The sequence below is a fragment of the Chrysemys picta genome, chromosome 1 (assembly GCF_011386835.1).
Source record: "Chrysemys picta bellii isolate R12L10 chromosome 1, ASM1138683v2, whole genome shotgun sequence".
Taxonomy (NCBI): Eukaryota; Metazoa; Chordata; order Testudines; family Emydidae; genus Chrysemys; species Chrysemys picta.
In genome coordinates this window covers 292647418-292674219 of record NC_088791.1, presented here as the reverse complement: position 1 = coordinate 292674219, position 26802 = coordinate 292647418, and the positions used below count along the sequence as shown (strand labels likewise).

General features: G+C 37.9%; 1 protein-coding gene across 10 annotated transcripts in view; it reads right to left on the bottom strand.

Annotated features, from left to right (window-relative positions):
• Positions 1-4928: 4928 nt before the first annotated feature.
• Positions 4929-26802, bottom strand: part of AKAP11 (A-kinase anchoring protein 11) — a 65881-nt gene continuing 44007 nt past the window's right edge. For 6 of the 10 annotated variants that reach the window (XM_065581172.1, XM_065581179.1, XM_065581176.1 and 3 more), the window contains 5 exons: positions 25027-25182; positions 18097-18180; positions 17326-17372; positions 13375-13535; positions 4929-9356 (listed from right to left, as the gene is read on the bottom strand). In XM_065581172.1, the coding sequence (XP_065437244.1) occupies positions 9210-9356; positions 13375-13535; positions 17326-17372; positions 18097-18180; positions 25027-25182 (595 nt within the window). In that variant the 3' untranslated portion in view covers positions 4929-9209. Of the gene's footprint in view, positions 9357-13374; positions 13536-17325; positions 17373-18096; positions 18181-25026; positions 25183-26303; positions 26482-26802 lie in introns of those variants that run through there. The other 4 variants (XM_065581178.1, XR_010597780.1, XR_010597781.1 and 1 more) reach the window with 4 other exon arrangements.

The following is a 26802-nucleotide window of genomic DNA, read 5'->3' as shown; positions in this document are numbered from 1 at the left end:
TATGGTGCACATGCATACTCACATGTGGGATACATATAGGGACCAGCCCTGTGTTTTAGATATGAACAAGATTACAGGTTATAGTACTTGCCAGACTTTGAATATAACACAGATATTATGTCTTTGGGAGAATGGTGCATGCTGGGAAAGGGTCATATGGGACCTCAGTCTTTTAGGAAATTTCTCAAGACTTCTGTGAAAAATCTCCAGACTTTTAACAATGCAGCCACTGTTGGTGCTAAGGTCATGGGTGCTACAACAATGAAGATGACACTGTATAAAATCCAGGAGGAAGAGATATGCTGGATTATTATTGCCAAACCCATGTGTTCAAAAATTATGAGTCAGGACACCAAAAAAAAAAAAAAAAAAAAAAAAAAAAATCACGAGACTGGCTTTAAAGCCATGCGATTTTAAAAAATAATTGTGTGTTCTTTCTTTACGCATCTGGTTTTTATATGCACTTGGTTTACATTTTCAAGCTTTTCTCCACAACCATGATGGCTAGAAATTTCGTTGAAAAAGAAAAAGAAAAGAAAAAGTGAGGCTACAAAAGGTGGGGGTTAAAGAAAAACATCACATTGTGGAACTTGCAAGAGCTGGCAATGCTGCTTGTTGTTCAGGCATAGTGAAAATTAAGCAGCTCTCCAACCCTCCATCAGACCCTGACTTCTCTCTCCTTTTACCCAGTAATCTGGATTCATTTTTGTAATATGGAACATATAATTCTGATTGCATGTATGCACCTCTCCCCGCCCCGCACACATCCTCCAACCTCCCTCAAACCACACAGCCCTGCCTGCAACCTAGCTAAAGGAAACCCATTACAATATAATTAAAAATGAGGTTGGACTTATGTTTCTTTCTTTCCTTCCAATGACAGAAACGCTGAGCCATAAAGTGCAATGTTGGGGTGCAAGGTAGCCATGAAGAAATCTCAGGGTTTTCAGTTGTTCTTTCTCGCACAGCCCAATGGCAGCTATCTTTAGAAAGGCTTGAGACACATAGCACCTATCCCCTTGACTGCCTGGAGATTAGTCACCCTGCTACAGATACTGGATTTATTGCATGACTGTGTATTCGCACATGGGAGTTGTAAACACAGGACACTTGTGAGGAAATTAATCTACCTTTAAATGAACTGAGATGTCTGGATCATTAGGGTAATATAATGAGTAAAGCCCTTGCTCTCTAAATTAAGTAGATAATACATGAATTTTTGGTAGGATGATTGAAACCTCATCTTAATTATGGAATCCAGTGTTTAGGTTTTAAAATAGAAAATTAAAAAAGAATGATGCTACCAAACAGCCTTTATTTTGTTAACATGAGTACAGAGGGCTAAGGGTTATCTGCCAATTCATCTATATTAGAGCAGCATGTTCTGTGGGTGGTTTGCATAGGAATGCTTCCGTACTCAAATTATTGTTCTCTATAATTATAGAAAGCTATTACATTGAGGGAAAATATAAAACAAGATTAACCCTAAGCATACCATAACTACAAGGTAAGCATGCATACTAAACAGCACGCTCAAAGACAGTATAAGGAGAAGGAAAAAAGTATCTTTAATCAAAAATGATCCTTAGTTCTTCTCTAAAGCTAGGTCTATAAGAAGCCTTACAAACAGCTTCTCAAAAGCTCTTTGATCACATTAAGGAGGCCCCTCCAGACTCTTTTGGGAATTTCCAACACCCACCTCTTTATTTTCTCAGGCAGTCACAGGAAGAGAGAGGTTTTACTGAAGAAGCCAACATTTATGAGGCCAGTCAAGATGTTCCAGCTTAACCCTTTCACTACTCCAACCATCCCACCCCAATGTCAGAGCAACCAAATTTTTTCTGCTCTCCGGATTTCAACTTTAAATTGAGATGTCAGTTCAGTTAGCTCCTAAATCAATGGTGTCTGAAATGTGCACCCTTGTGTTGCTATGGAGATGCTACAGCATAGTTCCTTTAAAACTCAAATGAATTTATTACATGTTAATTCAAAGTAACTAGTTTTAATAATTAATGGGTATGTTACATAATAGAATAAATTTAAAGAGTTCAGTTTAACGTAGCAGTTAATAAATGTTACTCTGTCTCTGGAAGTGATTTCCCCAGGCAATTATGTTACAATTAGCTTCTTCCTCAGTTTATTTTCCATGGAGAGTTTCTTGCTTGGTCATTTCTTTTATATTCCACTCTTCAAAGGAAACATGATTTATCTCCTGTGAATCTAGGGTTTCCATGGTGACAAGATGGTAAGTTAGCCCTTTACTGTATTTCTGTTCATATTACACTAATACTCTTGGAGGAGAAGGAAAAGCATGACTGATTTTGTGTGGTTAACCAATCTGGCTGTAATGTCTGCTGACAGCATAAGGTGAAGACGTGATAATCGTGAAAACATACCCTTTTTCAATGAGAAATAAATAAAAAATCATATCCAGTTTGTTATTAAACATAATGGTCCAAACTGAGATGATGTAAGCAACTCTACTGATTTTGCTGCAATTGTGACTGCTAATAGCAGGGTGAGTCTGGTCTTATGTCTATGCAGGGTAGCAGCTTCCATACAGCACAGCAAATATGCTTGGTCTGTGCAAACAATACCGTATGTTAAATTTACATTATATTTCTGTAGCTACTTAAGCTTTCTGGTCAGCATAAAATTTCAGAGTTTTGACAGTAATGAAACAGATCCCAAACCTAAACAAGCAGATTTTTTTTTTAAGTGGGGGGAAAAAAAAACAAAAACTATAATTTAGGTTGTTTCTTCTGCTTTGCTGCTTGATGGTTTCTGGGAGGTGACCTCCTTCCATGGCTTACACTCCAAACTGAACAGTCTCCCCAGTTGTTGGTTTTTAACCACTCCCGTTGGCCAAGAATCAGCAGAGTGGGAGTCACATCAGGACAACAGGCTGCGGTCTGGAAAAAAACAGTGTGAAGATAGCAGTGCTGATCAGATGGGGACAATGACACAAATGAAGTAGGTGTGAACAAGGAGGTACCCTTGTGGACAAGTGAGGTGTTCTGGCCACCGGGTTTTTGGAAGGTGAGCCTGGGAAGCGTGGCTGTGGATAGAGGAGTTGATGTGAGAGAAGATACCACAGGGATAAGCAACAGACAGAAGGAGAACTCTAATCCATCTCAGTAGTTATACAACTATATACATCCAAAACATGGATTAAACAAATAATCCCATCTCTGCCACCTTTTCCACAAACAGGAACAAGGCTCTTTATTATTTTTCTTGAAAACAATGCTGAAGAGAAGGATCTGATATTTTCTCCTGAAGGCCCTGATTCATGGTCCTTCTTAACTGTTGTGGAAAGGAGCTCCAGGATCAGGGGCCAGTCACTAAGAAGCTTCTTGTTACCACTCACACTGGTCTCACACTTGTCACAGATAGTTCCCTTGTTTCTGAGGATCATAGACACTGCAACTTGCCTTGATGGGGTGTGGAGGGAGACGGGTTACCAGGCATACAAGGTAGCAGTCAGAGCATCGTTCTTCAACCTCAGCCTGCAGTCCTAGCATGACACTTCCCTGGCCACACCTCAATCTGATCCTCAGGACGGTAATCAGCATGGAAGTCAGTCACATTGGGAGCTCAAGGTATGGACGGGGCAGAAGCCAGCAAGGAAACAAGGGAGGTGTAAGGAGCGGGAGCAGCGTATGTGCTAGTGGAATGGTATGGAGTAACTGAGGACAACAGAAGTTTTAGTACGTCTGGATTAAACAGACATTGCCAGACTGACTTGATGTAGTTACATAGCTGAGCAGAAATCAGAGAGAACCAGAACCTGTTACAAAGAAGTTCCTAGAGGCAAGAAAAATCTCCAAATCATGAATATATCTCCCCTACTCATCCCCACCAAATTTCCTTTTTGTCCTGTTTACTTTTTTGCCATGTAATGTAGCAAGCGTGCATACAATATATTTTCAAGCCATTCAGTAGAGATTTCCATTCAGTTGAATGTGAAACAATCAAAAGCATAAAAGTCTCCCTTCTAATGGATTTCTTGAAGCAAAGAATGTTACCAAATGAAACTATCAAGTACATACAAAAATATCCATAAAGACCACTTGGGTTTTTTTTTTTTGCTAAAATTATATTTTTTTAAGAATTGTGAAATCAACCTCCCCAACTTCTTGCTCCTCAAAACAACTGTTTTCAATATGTTAGTATAGCAACAAACATGTTAATGTAATTTACTTCTTCCTTGAGTATTTGACTCATTCTCCACATTGTGTCTTTGAACTTAGCACCGTCTAGTCACTTTGATGTAGTTTACAATAAAGCAATTCCTTATCTGACAAGTTAAGCAAACCAAAATTAGTTCATAGAACACCAGATCAGTTAAGTATTTTTAATCAATATACATATGCATATATTTTCATTACCACATATCTTCTTGCATTTACCCTGAAGTCTCCATAGCAGTCTTTCATCCTTAGGGATTCCTCAAACACTGCACAATCTATGCAGGAATCACTTCACCCAGCACTGAACTGTCAACACTTCAGGGAGCTGCTAAGCACACAACACTACACTACTGTTTAGAACACTGTATTGAACTGACAAGTGTAGGGGAGACTTAGGTGGGCAGGATGCAATTCTCAACTTGGAATTTGACAAGAAAACCAGCATTAACTTCTCTAACTTTCATAAAAAGGACCAAGAGATCTTTTTACTACAAGTGGTCAGAACCTTGGTTTTCACCTCTCATGCCAAGGAGAGCACTACCATGTTTTTTAACACCCTGCTGGGACACCGATTTAGTGCTAACTCAGTTAGAAGACCATCTACTCTAGCACTAGTGCTATTTACTGTCCCAGCCTTTGAGTTCTTTCACATAACCAGGACCAATCCTACTTAGTTTGTGAGAGCTGAAAAGAAAAAAGGAAAATTTTAAGAGTTTACAATAAATGACAGTTCTCTTGAAAGCACACAAGATGTGTTTATTTTATTTGAAGCCACTGCTAAAAACAAGGACAAATTTAGTGCAACCTGAAGTTCATAATCTGGTAACTGAATACATTATCAAATTACTAAAATGGCAAAATATGTCACTTTTTTGCAGTACAAGACCTTTATATTGTATTCATTTAGTATAGGTACATAAACATTTAAAATTATTCACTCTGCTTCTGGTATACAATTGAGTCACTAAACTGGGCTGTGAATTATCATAAGAATACACAAATAACCAAATAAGCAGCAGTTACAGCTAACAACAATATAGTTTGGTATTAAATACTATTCAGACATTACAAAGAACAATGACCCTCTAGAACTACAACTCCAGCTATACAACAGGAATGTACAAAGATGGTACAAAATAAAGTGATTACAGTGGTCAGACACTGTACCTACCTCTTCAAAGCTCAAGTACAGTATAAGTTTGACAGTAGTGGCTCTTGCTGAAAATCTGAAATTGTTAAACTAAACCAAAAACAACACAAATTTCTGAAACCAATATTTTATTCCTTCATATAATTCTTTGTAAATAGCTAATGCAAATACTAACTCCTCTTGTGCTGGTGACAATGTTTACTACTTACTGCGTTCCCACCTTCCCAAGTCTGAGCATCTCTTTACAGAAGAGGTCCCATAGATACAGTTACATTAGAAAAATGTAACATTCAAAATCGGATACATCTTTGAGAGACATCATAAGTTCCGGAATGGTGATTTTTTCGCTCAAAGAGCACCAAGGATAGATGTACTATTTATATCACTTTTAACTAAGTGCCTAGGCTTGAGTTATTTCGTGTTCTCATTTTGAAAGCGAAACACTAGATCTTGCTAATGGCATTTTACCATATGGGCTTGTTAGAAATGCTTTAAAAAAATCCTAATATTAAGGCTTTTGTTTGCATCTTGTTTTACAAATTGGAAGAGAAAATATATTTGTTTTAACATTGTCATTTTCACTGCTGTTTTATAGAGGGACCCTTCTTAACGTGCTTTAACTACAGAATCTTATAAAATATATCAAAACATTACCAATTTTCAAAATACCAAAGATATATTTATAATTTGGTTACTAAATGGTATTCTGGAACAGTGTAGCTATTGCATATATTTCTATCAATCTAAAATTAAAGAATAACCAAAACAAGTTTCCCTAATTTTAGTATGCCAATAAATACACACAATACACATAATGGGATAAATTCTGCTTTATTAAACTTGTCTAAATCCTGGAGATACTTCAGATTTGGTCTGGTTTGAGAGATCATCATTTGGCCCACTATCTCGTTCACGGTGAATTTTCATTTCATTACACTTGTACGCTGAAGGGAATGGTTTAAATAAACTAGTTTATGGAATAACCTTTGATTCACTTTAGAATAGAAGACAATTTTCCTCATTAACAGGACAGATTATGTCAATCAGATTTGTTCAGGATAAGGATTCCCACGAAATGTTATAGCTTTGTTTATTTAATGACAATTGCATGAAAGTTAAATTATCAGTAAACTTGTCTCCTATTTTTAATATCCAACTGGTAATTGAAAAAAAAAAAAAAGAGTCCTGAAGCCAGATGACAATGCCTTAACATAAATTTAAAGAAGATTTGTAAAAAATATTATCTACTTTAAAGTAAAAATTAAGTATTTTCCATCAAAAACCTATACACATATATTTGAAATCTGTGCTAATTATTACTTAGAGAAAAAGCTAATGGGTCAAATTCATTCCTGATGTACCACTTAGGTCAATGCAGTTAAACCGTGGATATATTTGGGGCCAAATTCTCTAAGCAAGAATCACTTTTTAAAAGTTATACTATCGTTTTAATGTAAAATGAACTATTTCCTGCTTAACTACTGTTTAAATCTTCATACATGTCAAAGAACCTACTCATCTGTCTACCTTTTGTAGAAAACCAACCTCATAAAAAAGTGATAATCTGTTAACCGACTTTGTAGAAATCCATCATATTCTAAAATTTGTTAATCTGTTGATGCTGCACGGAAATTTTTGGAAAATTGTTCTTTTTACAGACAGTTGTGTATTTACATTATTTTTTGTATTTCTCATCCCTGTTTTAATTTGGGACACTAATGGGGACTTGGAAACCTTGGACCAATATTCTGTGCTGTCCTTCAACCCTTGAAAGATCACTAATGGGATTGCAAAGAGCGTAAATCAGAGCAGAATTTGGCACAGTGGAATTGTTTTTAAGATTCATTTGGCTCGCGTTGCTTATCACTTAAAGTCAATTTTCTATTTGTGATAATTCTATTGATTGCTCTGGCAAACGGGAGAGGTCACAAACGGAGCTTGGTTTCAAATGAGGACTAAGCAGAAAGAGCCAACGTTCTCAAAAAAAAAAAAAAAAAAAAAAAGACAATCAACCAACCATGCACATGCACACATACCAGGAAAACATAAGCCCCTGAAAAATATCTTTTTTGGGGAGGGTGGGGCTTGGGGAGGATGACAAAACAACAAACCTTAATTCTTCATATTTTCAAAGCACTGTAAAAAAACAATTGTCATTATTTGCATTATACACACCGGGGGATTTAAGACAAAGAAGTTAAGTAATTTGAGCAAGGGCACATAGCAAATCAGAAGCAAAACTAGGATTAGAACTGTCTCCTTGTGCTATACTTAAATCAACTAGACTAAACTGCCCATATGAAACAAAATTATCTCTAAATAGGTTTTTTTTTAATTTTGCCATGAGACACCAATTGTTTTTTTTCAATTAATGAGATGATACAGCAACATAAAATTAAACTCAGGTAACAGTACCTGAGCAGACATAAGAAACTGGAAATTTAAACTGGTGTCAGTGGTCTAGGTTGTATACATTAATTTTTTTATATATATTAGACACATACATACACACACACACAAAAGAGGACTCCCATTAGAAGTTAAGTCATCTTTCAGTTTGATTTGAAGAAGGACCTGTATCTTAACCACATTCCAATGTTGGCAGGGGGTGGTCTTTTTATAGATTACTGGAACGGCTAAAAGATGAGCACTCTCATACTTTTTCAAAGCACAATGGCACTGCAAGGAAAGTGCTGGTGGGCTCACCAGCTATATGCATGGACCCTTATCTGTAACCAAAGATGAAATTGTGAGAGTTGCTGAGCATATGCAATTTCCATTGTAAGTTCTCAACTTCCTAGGATCTGGCTCTAAATTTGGTGATTTAAACAGCTACAGTCCTTTAAAGTCAGCTGGCTGTTTAAATTCCTACAGCCACCCAAAATAGATAAGGCACCATGATTCTCTTGCAGTGACATCACTTTTGAGATAGCATCCTGGTATTCGTCAGGGAGCACTTTATCCCCTAAAGGGTCTGCAAAACAAAACAAGATGATTAACTATTAGCACTTACAAACCAATAGGCATGTAAAGACACACAGACAAACCCTTCAAGCATAGGACAACTAGACAGCATTAGTAACCAACCTCACAGTTCCATTTGCTAAAAGACTTGATTGAATGGCTTCCTTTAAAATAAGAATTTTAGCAAAAGGTATTGAAGAAAAATGACAACCAATTTGCAAAACTTTTCTCTTTTTATATTTTAAGAAAATTTATTATTTTAAAATGGTCCTTATTCAGAAGATCAATTTGTGACACAAAAATCATTTATATGTGGAGGATTAGGGATAAGGAACTGTTTTTCTGAAAAGACGGCAAAATTCCAAGAGGAAAATCTCCAACAAGTACTTACTATTTCTAATGCATTAATATGTCATACCAACATATCAAAATGCTTCAAAACATAGAATTTGCAATAAAATTGGTTGCATGTAAAATTGAAACGTTTCTTTAGCAATTCAAACTTAATAATGCTATTAATATAGTATGCCTCCAATTATAAACAACTATACCAATACAGTGGGAATCCCTGCATATCCTGTTTTATCACCTGTCAACTATTGTCCATGGACAAGATCTTTCTTCATACACATTCTATAGTCTGAACACAGCAGTATATACAAATATGCGTGGATGGACAATACCCTGATATCAATTATGAAGATATGCACTGGATAAACATACCATACACAGTGTCACAAAATACTTACAGAACAGCTATATTTACTTTCACCCCAAAGTCTCTTAAAATGCTGACAGTTAATAGACCATTTGTCAGTTAAATTTTAACACTATACATCTTTGTCCTTCATGTATCCTTCTAAAGGAGAAATGAAGGGAAGAATATTGGGTCTTTGGATTTTTCAGACATTTTCCAGAAGCCAGCCAAATAAAGGTTTATTCAGAAGTCTATCCCCATCAGACATCTTCTCCATCATTTCACAGTATTTCAGCACTGCTTGCAAGAGATCTCCCACTTTCCAGTCTCTCTCTCTCAGTCTTTTTGAAAGCTAGAGAAACAACAAAAAAATATTTAAGCTAGTGAAATAAATAGCTTGAATGATTGACAGTTATGAAAATTCTCCTTGAAACATCAGGTCTTATTAGAAAACCAGCTGTGAAGAGTTAAACATTATTCCACAGCTATAAAAACAAAACTTCCTCAAGGACCAAACATTTTTTTAAGTTAGTTTCCATAAAAATTTCTTCTCAAGGAAGTGACATTTTCAAGTGATATGGTCTCACAGCAGTGTGGTCTGTGGTTGATGGGGATTGCAGAAAACAGGAAATTCTGAATTTAAGATTAATACATTTGCTACCATCCCCAATAGTACACATGTAATACTGTAAAAGACAAAAGTTAGGATTAATATAAGGATGTGGATTTTCCTTTCACAACATATAGTGTGGTTTGGTTGGTATATATACACTCTGCCCTCAACGGAAACACAGTCTCCAGTTAGGAAATTTCAATGTCTCCAAAGAAAACAAACAAACAAAAAGTATAAGTTGAACTTCCAATTACAAGCAGAGTCAGTGTAGTTGGAAACTACTTTTCCCTCAGAGATCTGAACCAGGAATCCTCATATATTAGATATATACTAAGCACTGTGAGACAGTGACAAATTAACATGTTTTGCAAGCCTCAAGTTTTACAACCTTTTATTCTGGTTTCTTCCACCATTGCACCCACTGTTTTTCTTTACATTTAGCTCATCCATGCTTGTCTTCAGTAACTGAAGGCTGTTAGTCCAGCTTGAATCCCCTCTCTAACAAATATTCCACATCAAGAGGAAGTTAAAATACAAAAGAAACAGATTTATAGCACATCTACCACTCTTGTCTAAATGAGTAGAGTAGACCCCGGCAAATATTAAAAAACTGGCAAATACTAAATTTAATTTTTTGAGGCACAGAAACTATTAGCAAATGATGTTGAATTTGGAAAACAGTTATGGCCAACCAAAAAAAAAAAAAAAAAAAAAGGGGGGGGGGGGGGAATTCAAAAAGTCATAACACATTTTTTGACTTTTCACTTTTTTTCCAGTAAACAATTTTTGAGCACACACCCCCTGCTGCGCCGGCTCTACCATTTTTGCCAAAGCAAAAAAAAAAAAAAGCGCTCTTCCTGCCGTGCACCCCCAAGGATCCTCTTGCGCACCCCACTTTGGAGACTATTTCATGAAGATTCCAGAAGTGAGGCTGCTCAATTGTCATAATCCAAACATAAATTTGGCTGATGTTCTTAAACTGGATTATTTTCTAGTGGCTAAGTAAATATATTGTAAACACTTTATCAGTTTTTGTAATTCATATACTGGGAAAGTAAAAATATAATAAAATAAAGATACAAAGACGGCATCTGGCTCTTCTAAATCTTATTGTTTCAATTCAGGGTTCAAAGTCCAAGCCCATACTTTCTTCATCAGACTGGTCTATTTCCTACTGTCATCAGAACAGCTATATATTTCAGTTTATTCAAGTAAAAATGAGGTATTTTTAAATGGGTGGATGGAGACCAGGACGCCTATAATAGTTAGGTCCAGTTTTGTTCCTTTGAGTCCGCAGTTTAATTATTTTTCCCTCTATAAATGACTGTCATCTTTATTAAAGCTATTTATATTGCTCACTGTTTTTTTTTTTCCCCTTTTTAAATTGTGCATTTTCCAGAACTCTCTTGAGCTTCCTGTTACTGCATTTGATGAGTGGTAGCAAGTGTTAAGAATAATGGATTCTTCGTTGGGTTTACAGAAAAGGGATATGGTAGATTTATTAAGTGTGCATGATACGGAGATGAGAGTTGTTTTCATTAAGTGAGTTATCATTTGATTAAAAAACAAATTTGATTATTAAATAAAAAAATTGATTATTTTCCCCTTTTTAAAAATAGTTAAGGGCCTGATCTAATGTGTATAAAATTCACTGTGACAAGCCCCAAGACAGTAAGCCCAAAAGCGGAAGGATATAGGTCATATGTTCAGATTTTATGAGATCTTTTAGTAGGAGTTGCTCTGTTCTCTTGGTGTCAAGGATTGTCAATTTCAATTTAGTGGCATCTCATCTGACAGCTATTTCAGAAGTACTTCTATTTATATATTAGTATTCAAGTTATGGCCAGTTGGGGAGGTGCTGTGTACTTCTGAATAGTAGGTAACTTAAAGTACCTAAATAAGGATTTAGAGGCATGAAATTTTAGGCACCCATTTTTGAAAATCAGTTTGTATGCCCACAACCTCCCCCCCCCCCCCCCCCCAAAATACTGTATTTAAACAATTACATCATATTCTTTATAAAAAGACCTTGTGGGGTTAAAATACTGTTGTTTACTTTTAAATCTTATTTATATTATATCATCTTCAGGGCAGGAACTGTCTTCTACACTGCATACTACTACTCTACCACTACCGTACAGAGCCTAGCACAATGGGGCCCTGTTCATAGGCACAAAAACAGCAAACAGAATAAATAAAAAATAAAGAAGTGAAATGCACAGAGTTCGGAAGTTTAGTGTTTTTAATTCACTGAAAGAACTGAAATCAAAGGAGTTACTCTAGGTCCTAGAATTAGGACCAATATGCTTGGTGTTTACTGGTTGATATATCTGATTGTTTGTTGGGAATGTTAAAATGTTTTTATGGAAAGTAATCATCATATCTGGAAGAAATGATTTAGTTGGGGATTAGGTCCTGCTTTGAGCAGGGGGTTGGACTAAATGACCTCTTGAGGTCCCTTCCAACCCTGATATTCTATGAAATAATGTTAATAAATAATAAACAAACAAACAAAACAACTAGCGTTTATGCAGTACTACATAAAGTGCTCTGAGAAGCCAGATAAGTAGCATTTTCCCATTTTACAGATGAAGAAACTGTGCATAGGAATCAAGGTTGGTTTTTCTTTGTTTTTTTAAAGGAAACCTCCAAATTAAGAATAATGCCCTGATTCTGAAGTGGGGCTCTGGATAAACTGTCCACACTGAAACTATAACAGGAATGAAGCCCAAATGAATAAGAACAAATGAAATTTTAAGAATCACTTTAGAAAATCTTTCATCCTCCAAACCTTCAATCCTCTGATGACAGTTTTCCGAGTTATCCAGAAATGACACTGATGGTACCTTGTTTCAAACCATAGGAAGATGATAAGTGTTATTGGGTCAGATTGGTCGTCATTTGTTAGTTAAGTTCAAGCATAAATCTCACATGGTGCATTAAAAGGTTACAAATCTGTGAGAGGCACTATTTCCCCAGTATATCCTCTGACTCCCCATTGTTATCCCATTTGATTTCACCCAACATGTTACTACAGTATTCTAATTTTTTACCTGTGGTAATTCAAATATTTCAACCCACTTCAAAATAAGGTACTGGGAAAGCTCAATCAATATACAATATCTGGTTTCAGTAGTCAGTTCATATTCTGATGCTTTCTGAACTGTGTGACCACTACCTCCCAGTGTAGCACTCATAATGGCATGCCAGGATTATGTTTACCAGAGCCCTATCACTTAAAATGATTGCCCTATCCCTGTAAGGGTTTGGAGCTCTGCTGACTTGATTAATGATTACACAGTTGGGAAGCAAAGTGTGGTCCCAGGAGAGTATGGTGTGCTCTACTGGGGATTGCACAAAGCTATAAACCAAATAATTGCAATTTAAGATCACTTGTATGGATAAGGTCTTGGCAATGGCAAGGGTCAATTTTTTGCTAACAAACAAATGCTGCAAAAATAATGCTTGAAAATGGAGTCCATTCAGTTAAAGGGAAGCTTTTATATTTTATCTGCTTTTGATTAAATTTAAATGAAATAAGTCATTAAAATATATGGTTAACTGAGCACTTGATACAATTCTGTATATGCTATATTCAGAGACAAACAGGCTCTCATTCTCTCTAAGGATTAAAATAATTAAGTAATTTATCTGAATACCTCATACTTCATTGGCAAATGCAGCAGAAACAGATAATAAATACTATAAAAAAATCTAATCACACTTTGCAATCACATGGCAACACCGCAGTACTCACGAGAATGAATTCCTTCGTAGCAGTGTCATGAAAACGAAGCTCAGACACCTCTGTTTCAGAAGCCGCCAGCCACTGCAGGGTCGTTCTCAGCTGGGGGTCCACCATATGTGGTTCCATGTCAACATTCACTATTAGCAATGCCTTTCCTACCTGCCCCACACCTAATATTAAAAATAAAACGAACAATCAAATCTGCAAGTCAACCCCAGACTCTTTTGAGACAGGTGAACTAGATATTTAATGAAAATGTATATATTAAATACCTCACTTTTAACTCTCATTTTAACAAACATATTTTGATCAAGTAGCAGAGATTAGAAAACACACTGGTCTGAAAGCGTCCTATTCTCCTATATAGGTTGGGATGGGGAAGGGAAAGCATTACTAGCTCCACAACCTGTGGCTGAACTAAAGCATACCTGAAGGCAGAAAGAAATCTAATCTTGATTTAAAGAGTCCAAATGATGAAAATTTACCACATCCCCTTATAATATGTTTGAATGATTAATTGCCCTCAGTTAAAAATCTGCATTTTACTTCCAGTCTGAAATTTGCTAACTTCAACTTTCAAACACTGGCTGTTAAACTTTCAACTGCTAGATTAAATAGCCCTTTAGTATAATATAACTTCTCTGTACAAATTACACAGTGATCAAACTGCCTCTTAACCTTCTATACAAAACACTAAGTTGATTGAGCTCCTTTAACATTTCACTGTGAGACACATTTTTTCAGAACTCAAAACCATACTTTCTACTCTTTTCTGAGTCATCTCCAATTTTTCAAGATCCTTTTAAAAAAATAGGTACCAGAATTAGGCGCACTATTCCAGAAGTCATCTCACCAATGCTAGACAGAGAGGCAATAGCCACCTTCCTACTCCTGCTTGATGTTCCACTATTAATACAACTAAGCATCATGTTAGCCCTTTCTGCCACAGCATCACAAAGGCAGCTCATATTTAGTTGGTTATCTGTGACGTCCATTGCACTCTTTTTGGAGTCCCTCTTCCTCTAAGTATGGCTTACATTCTTTCTTCCCAGATATACGACTATTTGTATTAAATGCCTGTATTAAAGTACACAGTTTACATCAGTTTAGCTTCTATAGGCTTTCATGGAATAATTTATATAATTCTATTGTAGCACACAATTTAATTGAAATTCACACCAATGGGGCAAAGCTCAGCAAGGAGGAAGAGAGATCCTGTAATGAAGAGGACTGCCCGCCCTCTGGGAGGAAAAAAAAAGGAATGCAACTGACAATGGGAGAACCAAGAGTTAATAGTAGGTACACATTTGGCAGACAACGGGGAAATGATTTGGCTATATGTCTGGAAGCTTGACATGTCATAGGAGGAAAATGCTAATTCAGAAAATCCCTGATACTCAAATGGACTGAAAGTGATGTGGTAACATGTCTACATATGATGGACTTGCCCAGTGATTACATGCTTTTCGGTTTCATATGCTACTTATTCACTGAGGAAATTGAAGACCTTCACCCAGAAATCCTATAGCTGGAAAGGTACCTCAAATAAAATTAGCTTAGAGAATGTTTGCAGTGTTGTTGCGGCTGTGCTGGTCACAGGATATTAAAGAGACAAAGTGGGTGAGGTCATAGGTGCCGACTCTGTGGGTATTCCGGAGCTGGAGCAGCCATGGGGAAATATGGTGGGTGCTGAGCACCCACTGGCAGCCCCCCTATTGGAACTTCCCCCTCCCCTCAGCGCCTCCTGCCCACCAGCAAGCCCTGCCAATCAGTGCCTTCCCCTCCCTCCCCATGCCTTCCACCCACTGCAATCAGCTGTTTCACGGCCTGCAGGAGGCTGGGGGGGGGGGGGGGGGAGGGGAGAGCGAGGAAGGGGTGGGGTGGGAAGAAGTGGGTGGGGGTGGAGCAAGGGTGGGAAGAGATGAGGTGGGGACCTTGGGGGAGGAAGGACAGGAGTGGGGGTGGGGTCTGGGGTCAAGCACTCCCCAGCACATTGGAAAGTGGGTGAGGTGATATTTTTTTATTGAACCAACTTCTGTTGGTGAGAAAGACAAGCTTTTGAGCTAACACAGAGTTCTGACCAGAAGAAGAGGTCTGCATAAGCTTGAAAGCGGCTCTCTTTCATCCACAGAAGTTGGTCCAACAAAAGATATTACCTCACCCATCTCTTAGTTTAGAGAAGACAGAACTAGTGACAGACATAGAATCATAGAATATCAGGGTTGGAAGGGACCTCAGGTCGTCATCTAGTCCAACCCCCTGCTCAAAGCAGGCTGAATACCCAGACAGATAAAGGGTAATCATGATCTCTTCACAAGTGGTCATTCTCTGATAGCATAATAAAGTCTAACCACACAACAGAACAATTAGAACTGATTTAGCTAAACAGATAAATTAACAAGAAATTCTGAAAGATGGAACAGACATTAGGAAAACTGAATGCAATTTGCATTATATTTGTTTCACACTTAGCTACCAAATGAATGCAGAGTATGTATTTTTCTGTCCATACTGTGACATACTCTAATGTTCTTCAGGACAGGGGTTATCCTACCTGTGTGTTTGCTCAACATGCACAAAGGGTCACAATCCTGATTGTGGTCTTTGGGTGATACCAGAACGCAAGCAATAAAATAATAAGAAACAACAATTCTCTCCATTGAATGATGAGTGGATAAGTGTATAAAATGGAAATAGCTGCACTAGAAAAATGGACCACAAAATTCCATAATAAAAGAGTAATATATTAAACTCTAGAAAACATTTTGGAATTGTGTGAAAAGTTAAAGATCAAGAACTGTTTTACTTATAGCCACTTGGTGGATGCTACAATTTAAAGCTCTTTCAATCAAGTAGGAAACACAAGGAAAGCTAACAATTTAATATTGAAGGCACTGCAGTATACCTACAGAGCAGAATACAATTTGATTACATTACACAAAAGGTATTAGCTGTTAAAAAGATAATTGCGTAGATAAAGACAGGAGAAGCAGGATTAATTCAGTCAATCATCTCCCTCAGATTCTTGCAGATGCTTAATGGCAAGCCAAACTTTCTTTGCTTTTCCTTAACATCTACTAATTTATTTTTTCAAAAGACGGTGGTTGTATTCCACATCAGAAAGTATGTTTCCCCACATCAAGTCACTGCAGTTGTGCAGCAAAATTCACTCCCTAGTGGAAAGAGTTAACTAGAGGTTTATTCTTTCACACTTCAGAGGCTTGTCAGTCAGCAAACTCCTTGTGGTCCCATCTAAAACATCTTCCCAATATATGGAAGTGTCAGCTGGCACAGAGATGTCATAACCAGCTCCTCCTTCATCTGGCCCACATAGGGCTCACAGACCTATAGATTTTAAGGCCAGAAGAGACTGACATGATCATCTAGTCTAATCTCCTGCACATCACAGAATCTTACCCACCTACTGCTGTAACAGACCTATATCCTTTGGTTGAGTTACTGAAGTTCTCAAAATGATTTAAAGACTTTATGTTACAGAGAATCCACCATTTACTCAAGCTTAAATCGGCAAAAGATCTGTGCCCCAGGCTGCAGAGGAAGGCAGGGTCTCTGCCAATCTGACCCAAAATTCTTTCAAACCCCGACATGGTCATCAGCTGGACCCTGAGCATGTCGGCAAGACTGACCAGCCAGACACCTGGCAAAGAATTCTATGTAGTAACTCAGAGCCCTCCCCATTTGGTGTCCTGTCTCTGGCCATTGCGGATATTTGCTACTAGCAGTCACAGATGGACCACATGCCACTGTAGACATCATAACACCCCCTCCATAAACTTATCAAGCTCAATTTTGAAACTTGCGTTTTTTGGTCCCACTGCTCCCCTTGGAAGGCTGTTTCCATTGCTGTGTGTGTACTACCAAAGCAAAATAATTATTAAAACTAACTCATGTAAAATTACAAAAGTCAGTTATCGCAACCTGTACTGAAATCATCATTACCTTCTACAACATTCTTGGGGTCTTCATCTTTATCTTCTGTTCCATCACTGGATTTTAAAAATAAAATATCAAAGAATTAACAGATACCCAATACATTCACGATGGATGGAGCCAATCCTAAGAATCAGTGATGAGTGTTAAAGAGAAAAGGAACATGACCATGAAAAAGCATCTTTGCTTCTTACACCATTTCATGTTGTAATTGGGTTTATTAACAAGTTCCCAAGGTTTAAAAAAAAAAACAAAAAAACTAATAAATAAATCCTACCTTAATATGAAAAAAATTCTAAGGGATTTTAAAAAGGAAAAAAACCATGTTGCTACTTTTGAGTAAGCAGGAAAGTTTATTTTAGCTTCATTACAAAAAACAAAATAGTTCACTGCATTCTTTCAGTTTATATTATTCATATTAAAGACCCCACTATAAAATAATTTTAAAAGTTTTCATAAGCTGAAGCAAAAGAAAAAACAAAACAGAAATCCTGTAGGAAGCAAGCACTCTTGTTTGCATGACAAAGCAAATGAACGACTTAGAGACTAGCAAAGCAGAACATGCACAAAAGGTATTTTTCATTTTGCAATTAGACATTTGCATTTTAGCACAGCAGAATTTATCCATTCAGTATGAATTCATTGTCATGATTAAGTGAAAAAAGCATGTTGATAATGTATCAGATTAACACATTAATTGTATCCCTCATCTTCAAAAGTGATGATTTCATGCATTAATTATGAGGAACCTATCTGTTCAAATTTTTGGACTCGACCAACCTGTCTGATGTTGGAAAGGATAAATTCTCCTCATACATATCTCCTTCTAAACCAAGACTGCTCCAGCTACTGCTGTTACCATTACTGCCAGGGGAAGAAGAGAACAGAGCTGAACTAGAAAAGAACAATAGCTCAAACTAGAACCTTTATTTTCCTCAAAGCTGCTTTGATGTAAGTAGGTTTGCTGGAACAGAGTATAAGCATGACCATCAGGGCTGTTCAGAATAGTAAGCTGCACAATCATGAAATCTGGTGAGCACTATAAACAGTTGACAAGATTAATTTGTACTCACACTTATTTTCCAAGTCACTGTTTACAGTAATTCTGTCCTTGGGCCCAAATCTAAGATCTTTATTTGTGCAAATAGTCTCATTGATTTCAACAGGACTGGTCACAGGTCACAACGTAAGCGTATACATATAAAATATTAGGCAAGAGCTCGTACAAGTATACACTGTGAAGAAGGCTTCACAATAAAAATATATTTCTGTAAATCTCATTCCAAAACCCCAGCAGTGATCTACAACAGGTCTGATTAGCAGGAAAAGTTTAGAATTGAAAAATGAATAATATGCAGAAAATATTTTACTTCATCCAAACTATAAAATTCTTTACAGGTGACTTTTTTAACATTGCTCTTTATTATTTAGAACGCTTCTAAAACATGACTTCTTATTTTGCTACAAGGTTTTATTTCACTAGTAGTTGGAGATCCAGTCCACAGACAGATTGAATTTATTTTTTATGTTTCTATGCAGGACAGGGCTAAATTGGGTAAAACACCACCCTAGAACAAAGAGGTGAATGCTAATTTAACTTGAATGCCTGGAACCTTCCAATATATTTTTTAAAAATGTTGCAGAACTCTGATTCAGCCAGTTTGGTGCACTTAACTAAGAACATGCTGTGTTTTAGTATGTCTGTTCACTATTCCAATAAAGAAAAACAAAAGCAGCGATTTCTAGAGTCTCCAAAAAAAGCAATTAAGTTCTAAAATTGCAGCAAACCAACTAAAATGGCACAGCTTTAAAAAAAAATTCTCAAATTCACAGAAGTATTGGACATGCAATTACAACAATAACATGGATAATTGCAATACTACAAAAACTAATTATTATACAGACAGTTGTGAAAATATTTCTCAAGCAACAGTGTGCTATATACTATGTGAACATTTTCATTTTTATATATACAAAAAAATGAAGTTTTTAGTTCTGAATTACAAATATAGCATTCCACAGCACAAACATTAAATATAGTTTATTCAGATGACTGCTTTACACATACATATAGCACCTTTCATCTAGACATTCTGAAGTGTAACTAAAAAACAAACACAGAAACTAAAAGAGATCAGTAAAAAGTGACTAGGGCCTCAGTCAGACTGTAAAAGAGAAAAAAAGTATGATGCTTGGAATCTAATAGAATTATCTTGTACATAATGCTGCTCTGATTATGGAGCAGCTTTATATATTTTCAACAAGCCACACTAATGTTTCAATTACTCAAACTAGATACTCAGCCACGTGGCTAGACTGTGTAGTAGCAAAGTATCTGTTTTCATAAGAACATAAGAATGGCCATAAAGGTCCATCAAGCCCAGTATCCTGTCTGCTGACAGTGGCCAATGCCAGGTGCCCCAGAGGGAGTGAACCTAACAAGTAATGATCAAGTTTCCTATTTTTTAACCAGTTACCAATCCATGAGAGAACCTTACCTCTTATCCCATGACTGCTTACTTTGCTTAAGAGCCTTTGGTGAGGGACCTTTTCAAAGGCTTTCTGAAAATCTAAATACACTATATCCACTGGATACCCCTTGTCCACATGATTGTTGACCCTCTCAAAGAATTCTAGTAGATTGGTGAGGCATGATTTCCCTTTACAAAAACCATGTTGACTCTTTCCCAACAAATTAATGTTCATCTATGTGTCTGACAATTTTGTTCTTTACTATAGTTTCAACCAGTTTGCCCGATACTGAAGTTGGGCTTATCGGCCTATAATTGCCAGGGTCACCTCTGGAGCCCTTTTTAAAAATTGACGTCATATTAGCTACCCCCCAGTCATCTGGTACAGAAGAGGATTTAAATGATAGGTTACAGATTACAGTTAGTCCTGCAATTTCACATTAGAACTCTTCAGAACTCTTGGGTGAATACCATCTGGTCCTGGTGAGTTATTACTGTTTAGTTTATCAATTTGTTCCAAAACCTCCTCTAATGACACCTCAATCTGGGACAGTTCCTCAGATTTGTCATCTAAAAAGAATGGCTCAGGTTTGGGAATCTCCCTCACATCCTCAACCGTGAAGACCAATGCAAAGAATTCATTTAGTTTCTCTGCAATGGCCTTATTGTCCTTGAGTGCTCTTTTAGCATCTTGATAGTCCAGTGGCCCCACTGGTTGTTTAGCAGGCTTCCTACTTCGGATGTACTTAAAAAACTGTTTGCTGTTACTTTGAGTTTTTGGCTAGTTGTTCTTCAAATTCTTTTTTGGCCTTCCTTCCTAATTATATTTTTATACTTCATTTGCCAGAGTTTATGCTCCTTTCTATTTTCCTCACTAGGATTTAACTTCCACTTTTTAAAGGATGCCTTTTTGCCTCTCTCTGCTTCTTTTACTTTGTTGTTTAGCCATGGTGGCTCTTTTTCAGTTATCTTACTATGTTTTTTAATTTGGGGTATACATTTAAGTTGAGCCTCTATTATAGTTTCCATGCAGCTTGCAGGGATTTCACTTTTGGTGATGTACCTTTTAATTTCTGTTTAACTAACCTCCTCATTTTTGTGTAGTTCCCCTTTCTGAAATTAAATACTACAGTGTTGAGCCGTTGTGGTGTTTTCCTCACCACAGGGATGTTAAATTTAATTATATTATGGTCACTATTACCAAGCAGTCCAGCTATATTCACGTCTTGGACCTGATCCTGTGCTCCACTTAGGACTAAATCAAGAATTGCTTGTCCTCTTGTGGATTCCAGGACAAGCTGCTCCAAGAAGCAGTTATATAAGGTGTCAAGAAACTTTATCTCTGCATCCTGTCCTGAGGTGATATGCACCCAGTCTATATGGGGATAGTTGAAATCTCGCATTATTATTGAGTTATTTATTTTAATAGCCTCTCTAATCTCCCTGAGCATTTCACAGTCACTATCACCATCCTGGTCAGGTGGTTGGTAATATATCCCTACTGCCATATTCTTATTATTCAAGCATGGAATTACTATCCATAGAGATTCTATGGTACAGTTTGGTTCATTTAAGATTTTTACTTCATTTGATTCTATGCTTTCTTTCACATACGTGCCACTCCCCCACCAGCACGACCTGTTCTGTCCTTCTGATATATTTTGTACCCTGGTATTACTCTGTCCCATTGATTATCCTTATTCCACCAAGTTTCTGTGATTAATTATGAGTTTGGTACTCTAATGTATTATGCAGGTTGAACCTCTCTAGTCCGGCACTCTCGGGACCTGACTGGTGCCGAACCAGAGAATTTGGTTTCCTGGTGCAAGTGCTGGAGGAACTAACTGGGGCAGAGCTCTTGACCTGCTGCTCACAAACCGGGAAGAATTAGTAGGGGGATGCAAATGTGGATGGGAGTTCAGGAGAGCTGGCTGTATTTTAAAGAATCCTTATTGAGGTTGCAGGAACAAGCCATCCCTATGTGTAGAAAGAATAGTAAATATGGCAGACGACCAGCTTGGCTTAACAGTGAAATCCTTGCTGATGTTAAACACAAAAAAGAAGCTTACAAGAAGTGGAAGACTGGACAAATGACCAGGGAGGTGTATAAAAATATTGCTCAGGCATGCAGGAGTGAAATCAGGAAGGCCAAATCGCACTTGGAGTTGCAGCTAGCAAGAGATGTTAAGAGTAACAAGAAGGGTTTCTTCAAGTATATTGGCAACAAGAACGAAGTCAAGGAAAGTGTGGGCCCCTTACTGAATGAGGGAGGCAACTTAGTGACAGAGGATGTGGAAAAAGCTAATGTACTCAATGCTTTTTTTGCCTCTGTCTTCATGAACAAGGTCAGTTCCCAGACTACTGCACTGGACAGCACAGCATGGGGAGGAGGTGACCAGCCCTTTGTGGAGAAAGAAGTGGTTCGTGACTATTCAGAAAAGTTGGATGAGCACAAATCCATGGGGCCGGATGCGCTGCATCTGAGGGTGCTAAAAGAGTTGGCGGATGTCATTGCAGAGCCATTGGCCATTATCTTTGAAAACTCATGGTGATCGGGGGAGGTCCCGGACGACTGAGAAAAGGCTAATGTAGTGCCCATCTTTAAAAAAGGGAAGGAGGAGGATCCGGGGAACTACAGGCCAGTGAACCTCACCTCAGTCCCTGGAAAAATCATGGAGCAGGACCGCAAGGAATCAATTCTGAAGCATTTAGAGGAGAGGAAGGAGATCAGGAACAGTCAGCATGGATTCACCAAGGGTAAGTCATGCCTGACTAACCTAATTGCCTTCTATGAGGAGATAACTGGCTCTGTGGATGAGGGGAAAGCAGTGGATGTTATTCCTTGACTTTAGCAAAGCTTTCGATACGGTCTCCCACAGTATTCTTGCCGGCAAGTTAAAGAAGTATGGGCTGGATAAATGGACTATAAGGTGGATAGAAAGCTGGCTAGATCGTCGGGCTCAACAGGTAGTGATCAATGGCTCCATGTCTAGTTGGCAGCCGGTATCAAGCAGAGTGCCCCAAGGGTCGGTCCTGGGGCTGGTTTTGTTCAATATCTTCATTAATGATCTGGAAGATGGTGTGGACTGCACCCTCAGCAAGTTTGCAGATGACAATAAACTGGGAGGAGTGGTAGAGACCCTGGAGGGAAGGGATAGGATACAGAGGAACCTAGACAAATCAGAGGATTGGGCCCAAAGAAACCTGATGAGGTTCAACAAGGACAAGTGCAGAGTCCTGCACTTAGGACGGAAGAATCCCATTCACTGCTACAGACTAGGGACTGAATGGATAGGCAGCAGTTCTGCAGAAAAGGACCTAGGGGTTACAGTGGACAAGAAGCTGGATATGAGTCAACAGTGAGCCCTTGTTGCCAAGAAGGCTAACAGCATTTTGGGCTGTATAGGTAGGGGCATTGCCAGCAGATAAAGGGATGTGTTCATTCCCCTCTATTCGACATTGGTGAGGCCTCATCTGGAGTACTGTGTCCAGTTTTGGGCCCCACACTACAAGAAGGATGTGGAAAAATTGGAAAGAGTCCAGCAGAGGGCAACAAAAATGATTAGGGGGCTAGAGCACATGACTTATGAGGAGAGGCTGAGGGAACTGGGATTGTTTAGTCTGCAGAAGAGAAGAATGAGGGAGGATCTGATAGATGCTTTCAACTACCTGAAAGGGGGTTCCAAAGAGGATGGATCTAGACTGTTCTCAGTGGTACCAGATGACAGAACAGGGAGTAATGGTCTCAAGTTGCAGTGGGGGAGGTTTAGGTTGGATATTAGGAAACACTTTTTCACTAGGAAGGTGGTGAAGCACTGGAATGGGTTACCTAGGGAGGTGGTGGAATCTCCTTCCTCAGAGGTTTTTAAGGTCACGCTTGACAAAGCCCTGGCTGGGATGATTTAGTTGGGAATTGGTCCTGCTTTGAGTAGGGGGTCCGATTATATGACCTTCTGAGGTCCCTTCCAACCCTGATATTCTATGATTCTATGACTGCCGAACCATGGGAGGTCAATGCAGAGTGCCAGCGGGTCTCCATAGGTGTGGGAAGTAGTAAATTATTATCTGTTTTCAGAAGCTCATAACTTTCTGGAAAATATTTCTTTCCAGCTCAAATTTTACATGCATAGGTTAGCCCCAACCTACAGATGGAGTTCTAAGGAAAGTTGGGGGGCGGGGGGGGGAGGGGGGAGTTCTCCTGCTTATGAGTTATGAAAGGTGAAAAAACGTCATACTTTTCCCAAATTTAAGTAATCTGAGATATACTTTTCCTCTTACAACTAAAACAAAACAAAACAAAAAACCAGACAAAACTATAATCTGAAATATTCATGTTAACTAGTCCTCAATAAGGATGAAGCCCTTATGTTATTTGAAAAAAAATTAAGTTAATTATATACATGTACAGTGGAAATTTTTGTTACTGTGGGAGCTACTATGCTAACTGCAGCTCTACATTAACATACTAATTAGTATCTTTGCAGATAAAATGGATTCTCTACTGAAATCTTAATTCTCCTGTGGAGCAAATGAGCTCTGCAGGAGGGAGCCCCTATTCTGAAGAGTTTATAAATCAGTGTAAGGGTCAGTTTTACAATGTTGAAAGCAACAGAGCTTATAAACTCTCCAAGATCAATAATTTCCGTTGAAAGAATTTACAAATTCAATCAACAAATCCACGAATGTGTAAACTCTACACACCTAACGTGCGCCAAATTTTTCTTGGGTTTTTTTTTTTTTGGTTGGTTTCCTCTGTTTTGGGGCTGGTTATTTATTTTTGGTAAAAACCAGCAAATTAAAATACAAAATCTTAATGATTAAGAACCTAAGCATTAAAAATTAAGAAAATAAAAGTTACTGTATTCATGTTATCCATGCCATGTTACATATACATTGCATTTAGCACTCCTGTGTTGCTTTTAAAATTAGTATATTAATATACTGTCATTAAATATATATGGTATTCAGATTTTACTCATGACGTGTGAACATTACTATAAAAACTGTAACTTGATTTCTTGCCATGAGAGTTTAAAATGCATACCTTAACTATTGATATAGGTATGAATGTGAATTAACACTAGAAAAATCCCCTTCTGAAGGGCAACACTGATTTAAACATAATAATGCTGAAGTCAATTTTAGTGAAAAAGCATCTTTCTGAGGAAAGAGAGAAAGCTAAACCAGATCTACATACATTGAGGTGATTCTGTAAGCAAATAAATGTGTTTACAGTTACCTGTCACTGAGGTGAAGGAAACTGCTGCTCTCATCGGGATGTTCATCTTCAAAGCTTAGATTGGACCAGCTGCCAGTGCTATCATCACCAATACTGAGACTCATCTGCTGGCTAACTATAGATTCAGCTGAGTGAAATCCTTCTCTTCCCATAGAGCTAAACAAAAATGAAGATGACAGCATTACTAGGTGTATTTCACATGGTTCTGCAAAAATTCACTGAGCCTAATTAGCAAAGCAGGGGACATTTGTCAACTGACTCAACTATTCCCTTTTGGATTTACAATTCTCAGAGACTATATATTACACTTTTGTAAGGAGATTCAAGTCTGGGAGCACCACTTAGGACCATCTTTCACTGGGGAAGTTGGGCAGTAGCATGGACACAAACCCTAATTTGAAAAACTAGTTTGTAGCATTCCAGCATTGGCATAGCCCTAGTGCCTGGGCAGTTCAGTCTTGTAGACTTCACATTTACTACAGTGACTACACCTACACAGGGAGGACCTGGCATCTTTGGACTTGTCTGCACGACAAAATGTTAACTAAAATTTCCCAATGTCACTCTGACCAATTTAGCTCCATCAAGGGTAACACAGTCACTGGCATTTTAAGCACCCTGTCATACAGAACTGCACAAGGGTAGACAACATGATGCTTAAAATGCTGGAGGCCTCCTACAGCCCTCTCTGTATTAGAAAAAATGTCCTAGTGTAAACATAGGCTTAGTCTCCCTGTTTCAGAAAAAATAGGCATGTCCATTTATTTATAGACTTTTCCCCTCTGCACAAGAAGCCTGAAAAATCTAGACTTTCAATACCTAGAACCAAATCAAGTGAGCAGGCTTAATTTGCATTAAAATAATTTGCATTATAAAACCCTTCATCAGACCCATTCTAATAACACAAAAGAAAACTGAGGTCATTTTGCAAAGTGGTTCAGTCTGAAAATTTGCCTGGCAAGTGCATATAAACTACGCTTAGGGACATATTGTGGCTGCCCATGTGCAGCTGTGCTATGGCTAGAGGGTACAGAAAGTCCTATTTGCTCACCAACCCTTCAAAGGAAACAGTCGTAATACGGCTGCTATGTTCACAAAGTACAAAGATGACCATGATTGTGCTACAGACAACACTTCACATTTTAAATGGGGTATGTGTGGTTCTGAGGTGTGGCAAGAGTCCTTTTCCACAACATTAGCCAATACCATTAGGTGAGTGCTATGAGGGGAAGGAGGGAAAAGGGAGAGACAGGCAGAGACACACACACATACACACACACACTTTTTATACCGTGTACTAAGTACAAATGATGAATATGTTCCTCACAGCAACCTCTGGAGTCCGTATATCTTATAGAGCCACAATGTCTCCCTCTGACACTACTGGACTGGTGCAGAGCTGCTTCTCCAATCCATCATTCTCTTGGGCTCTCAGCACCATAATTAAACTTGAAACTTTACATGAAGTTTTGATTAAAAAGCTGCATTTCTGAACCTCTTGCTAAAAAGTGACATTTCTGACATCAACAGTATAAGAACTCAACAGCACTTTATTTATAAGGTATATTCTCATTTAATATTACATATACTCTGAATAAGGATTCCAAATAATATAAGTACAAGGGCCAAGTAATATGAATTCTCAGTCTTCTATCTTTATATGCTACAGGGAACTTTCAGTGGAATGTCTATACTAGAAGGCAATCAAAAAAGGACAGGAAAAGTTCCTTCAGTTTTGGTAGCAGTTCTGTGAAAGAATGAAAGATCTATCTTTTA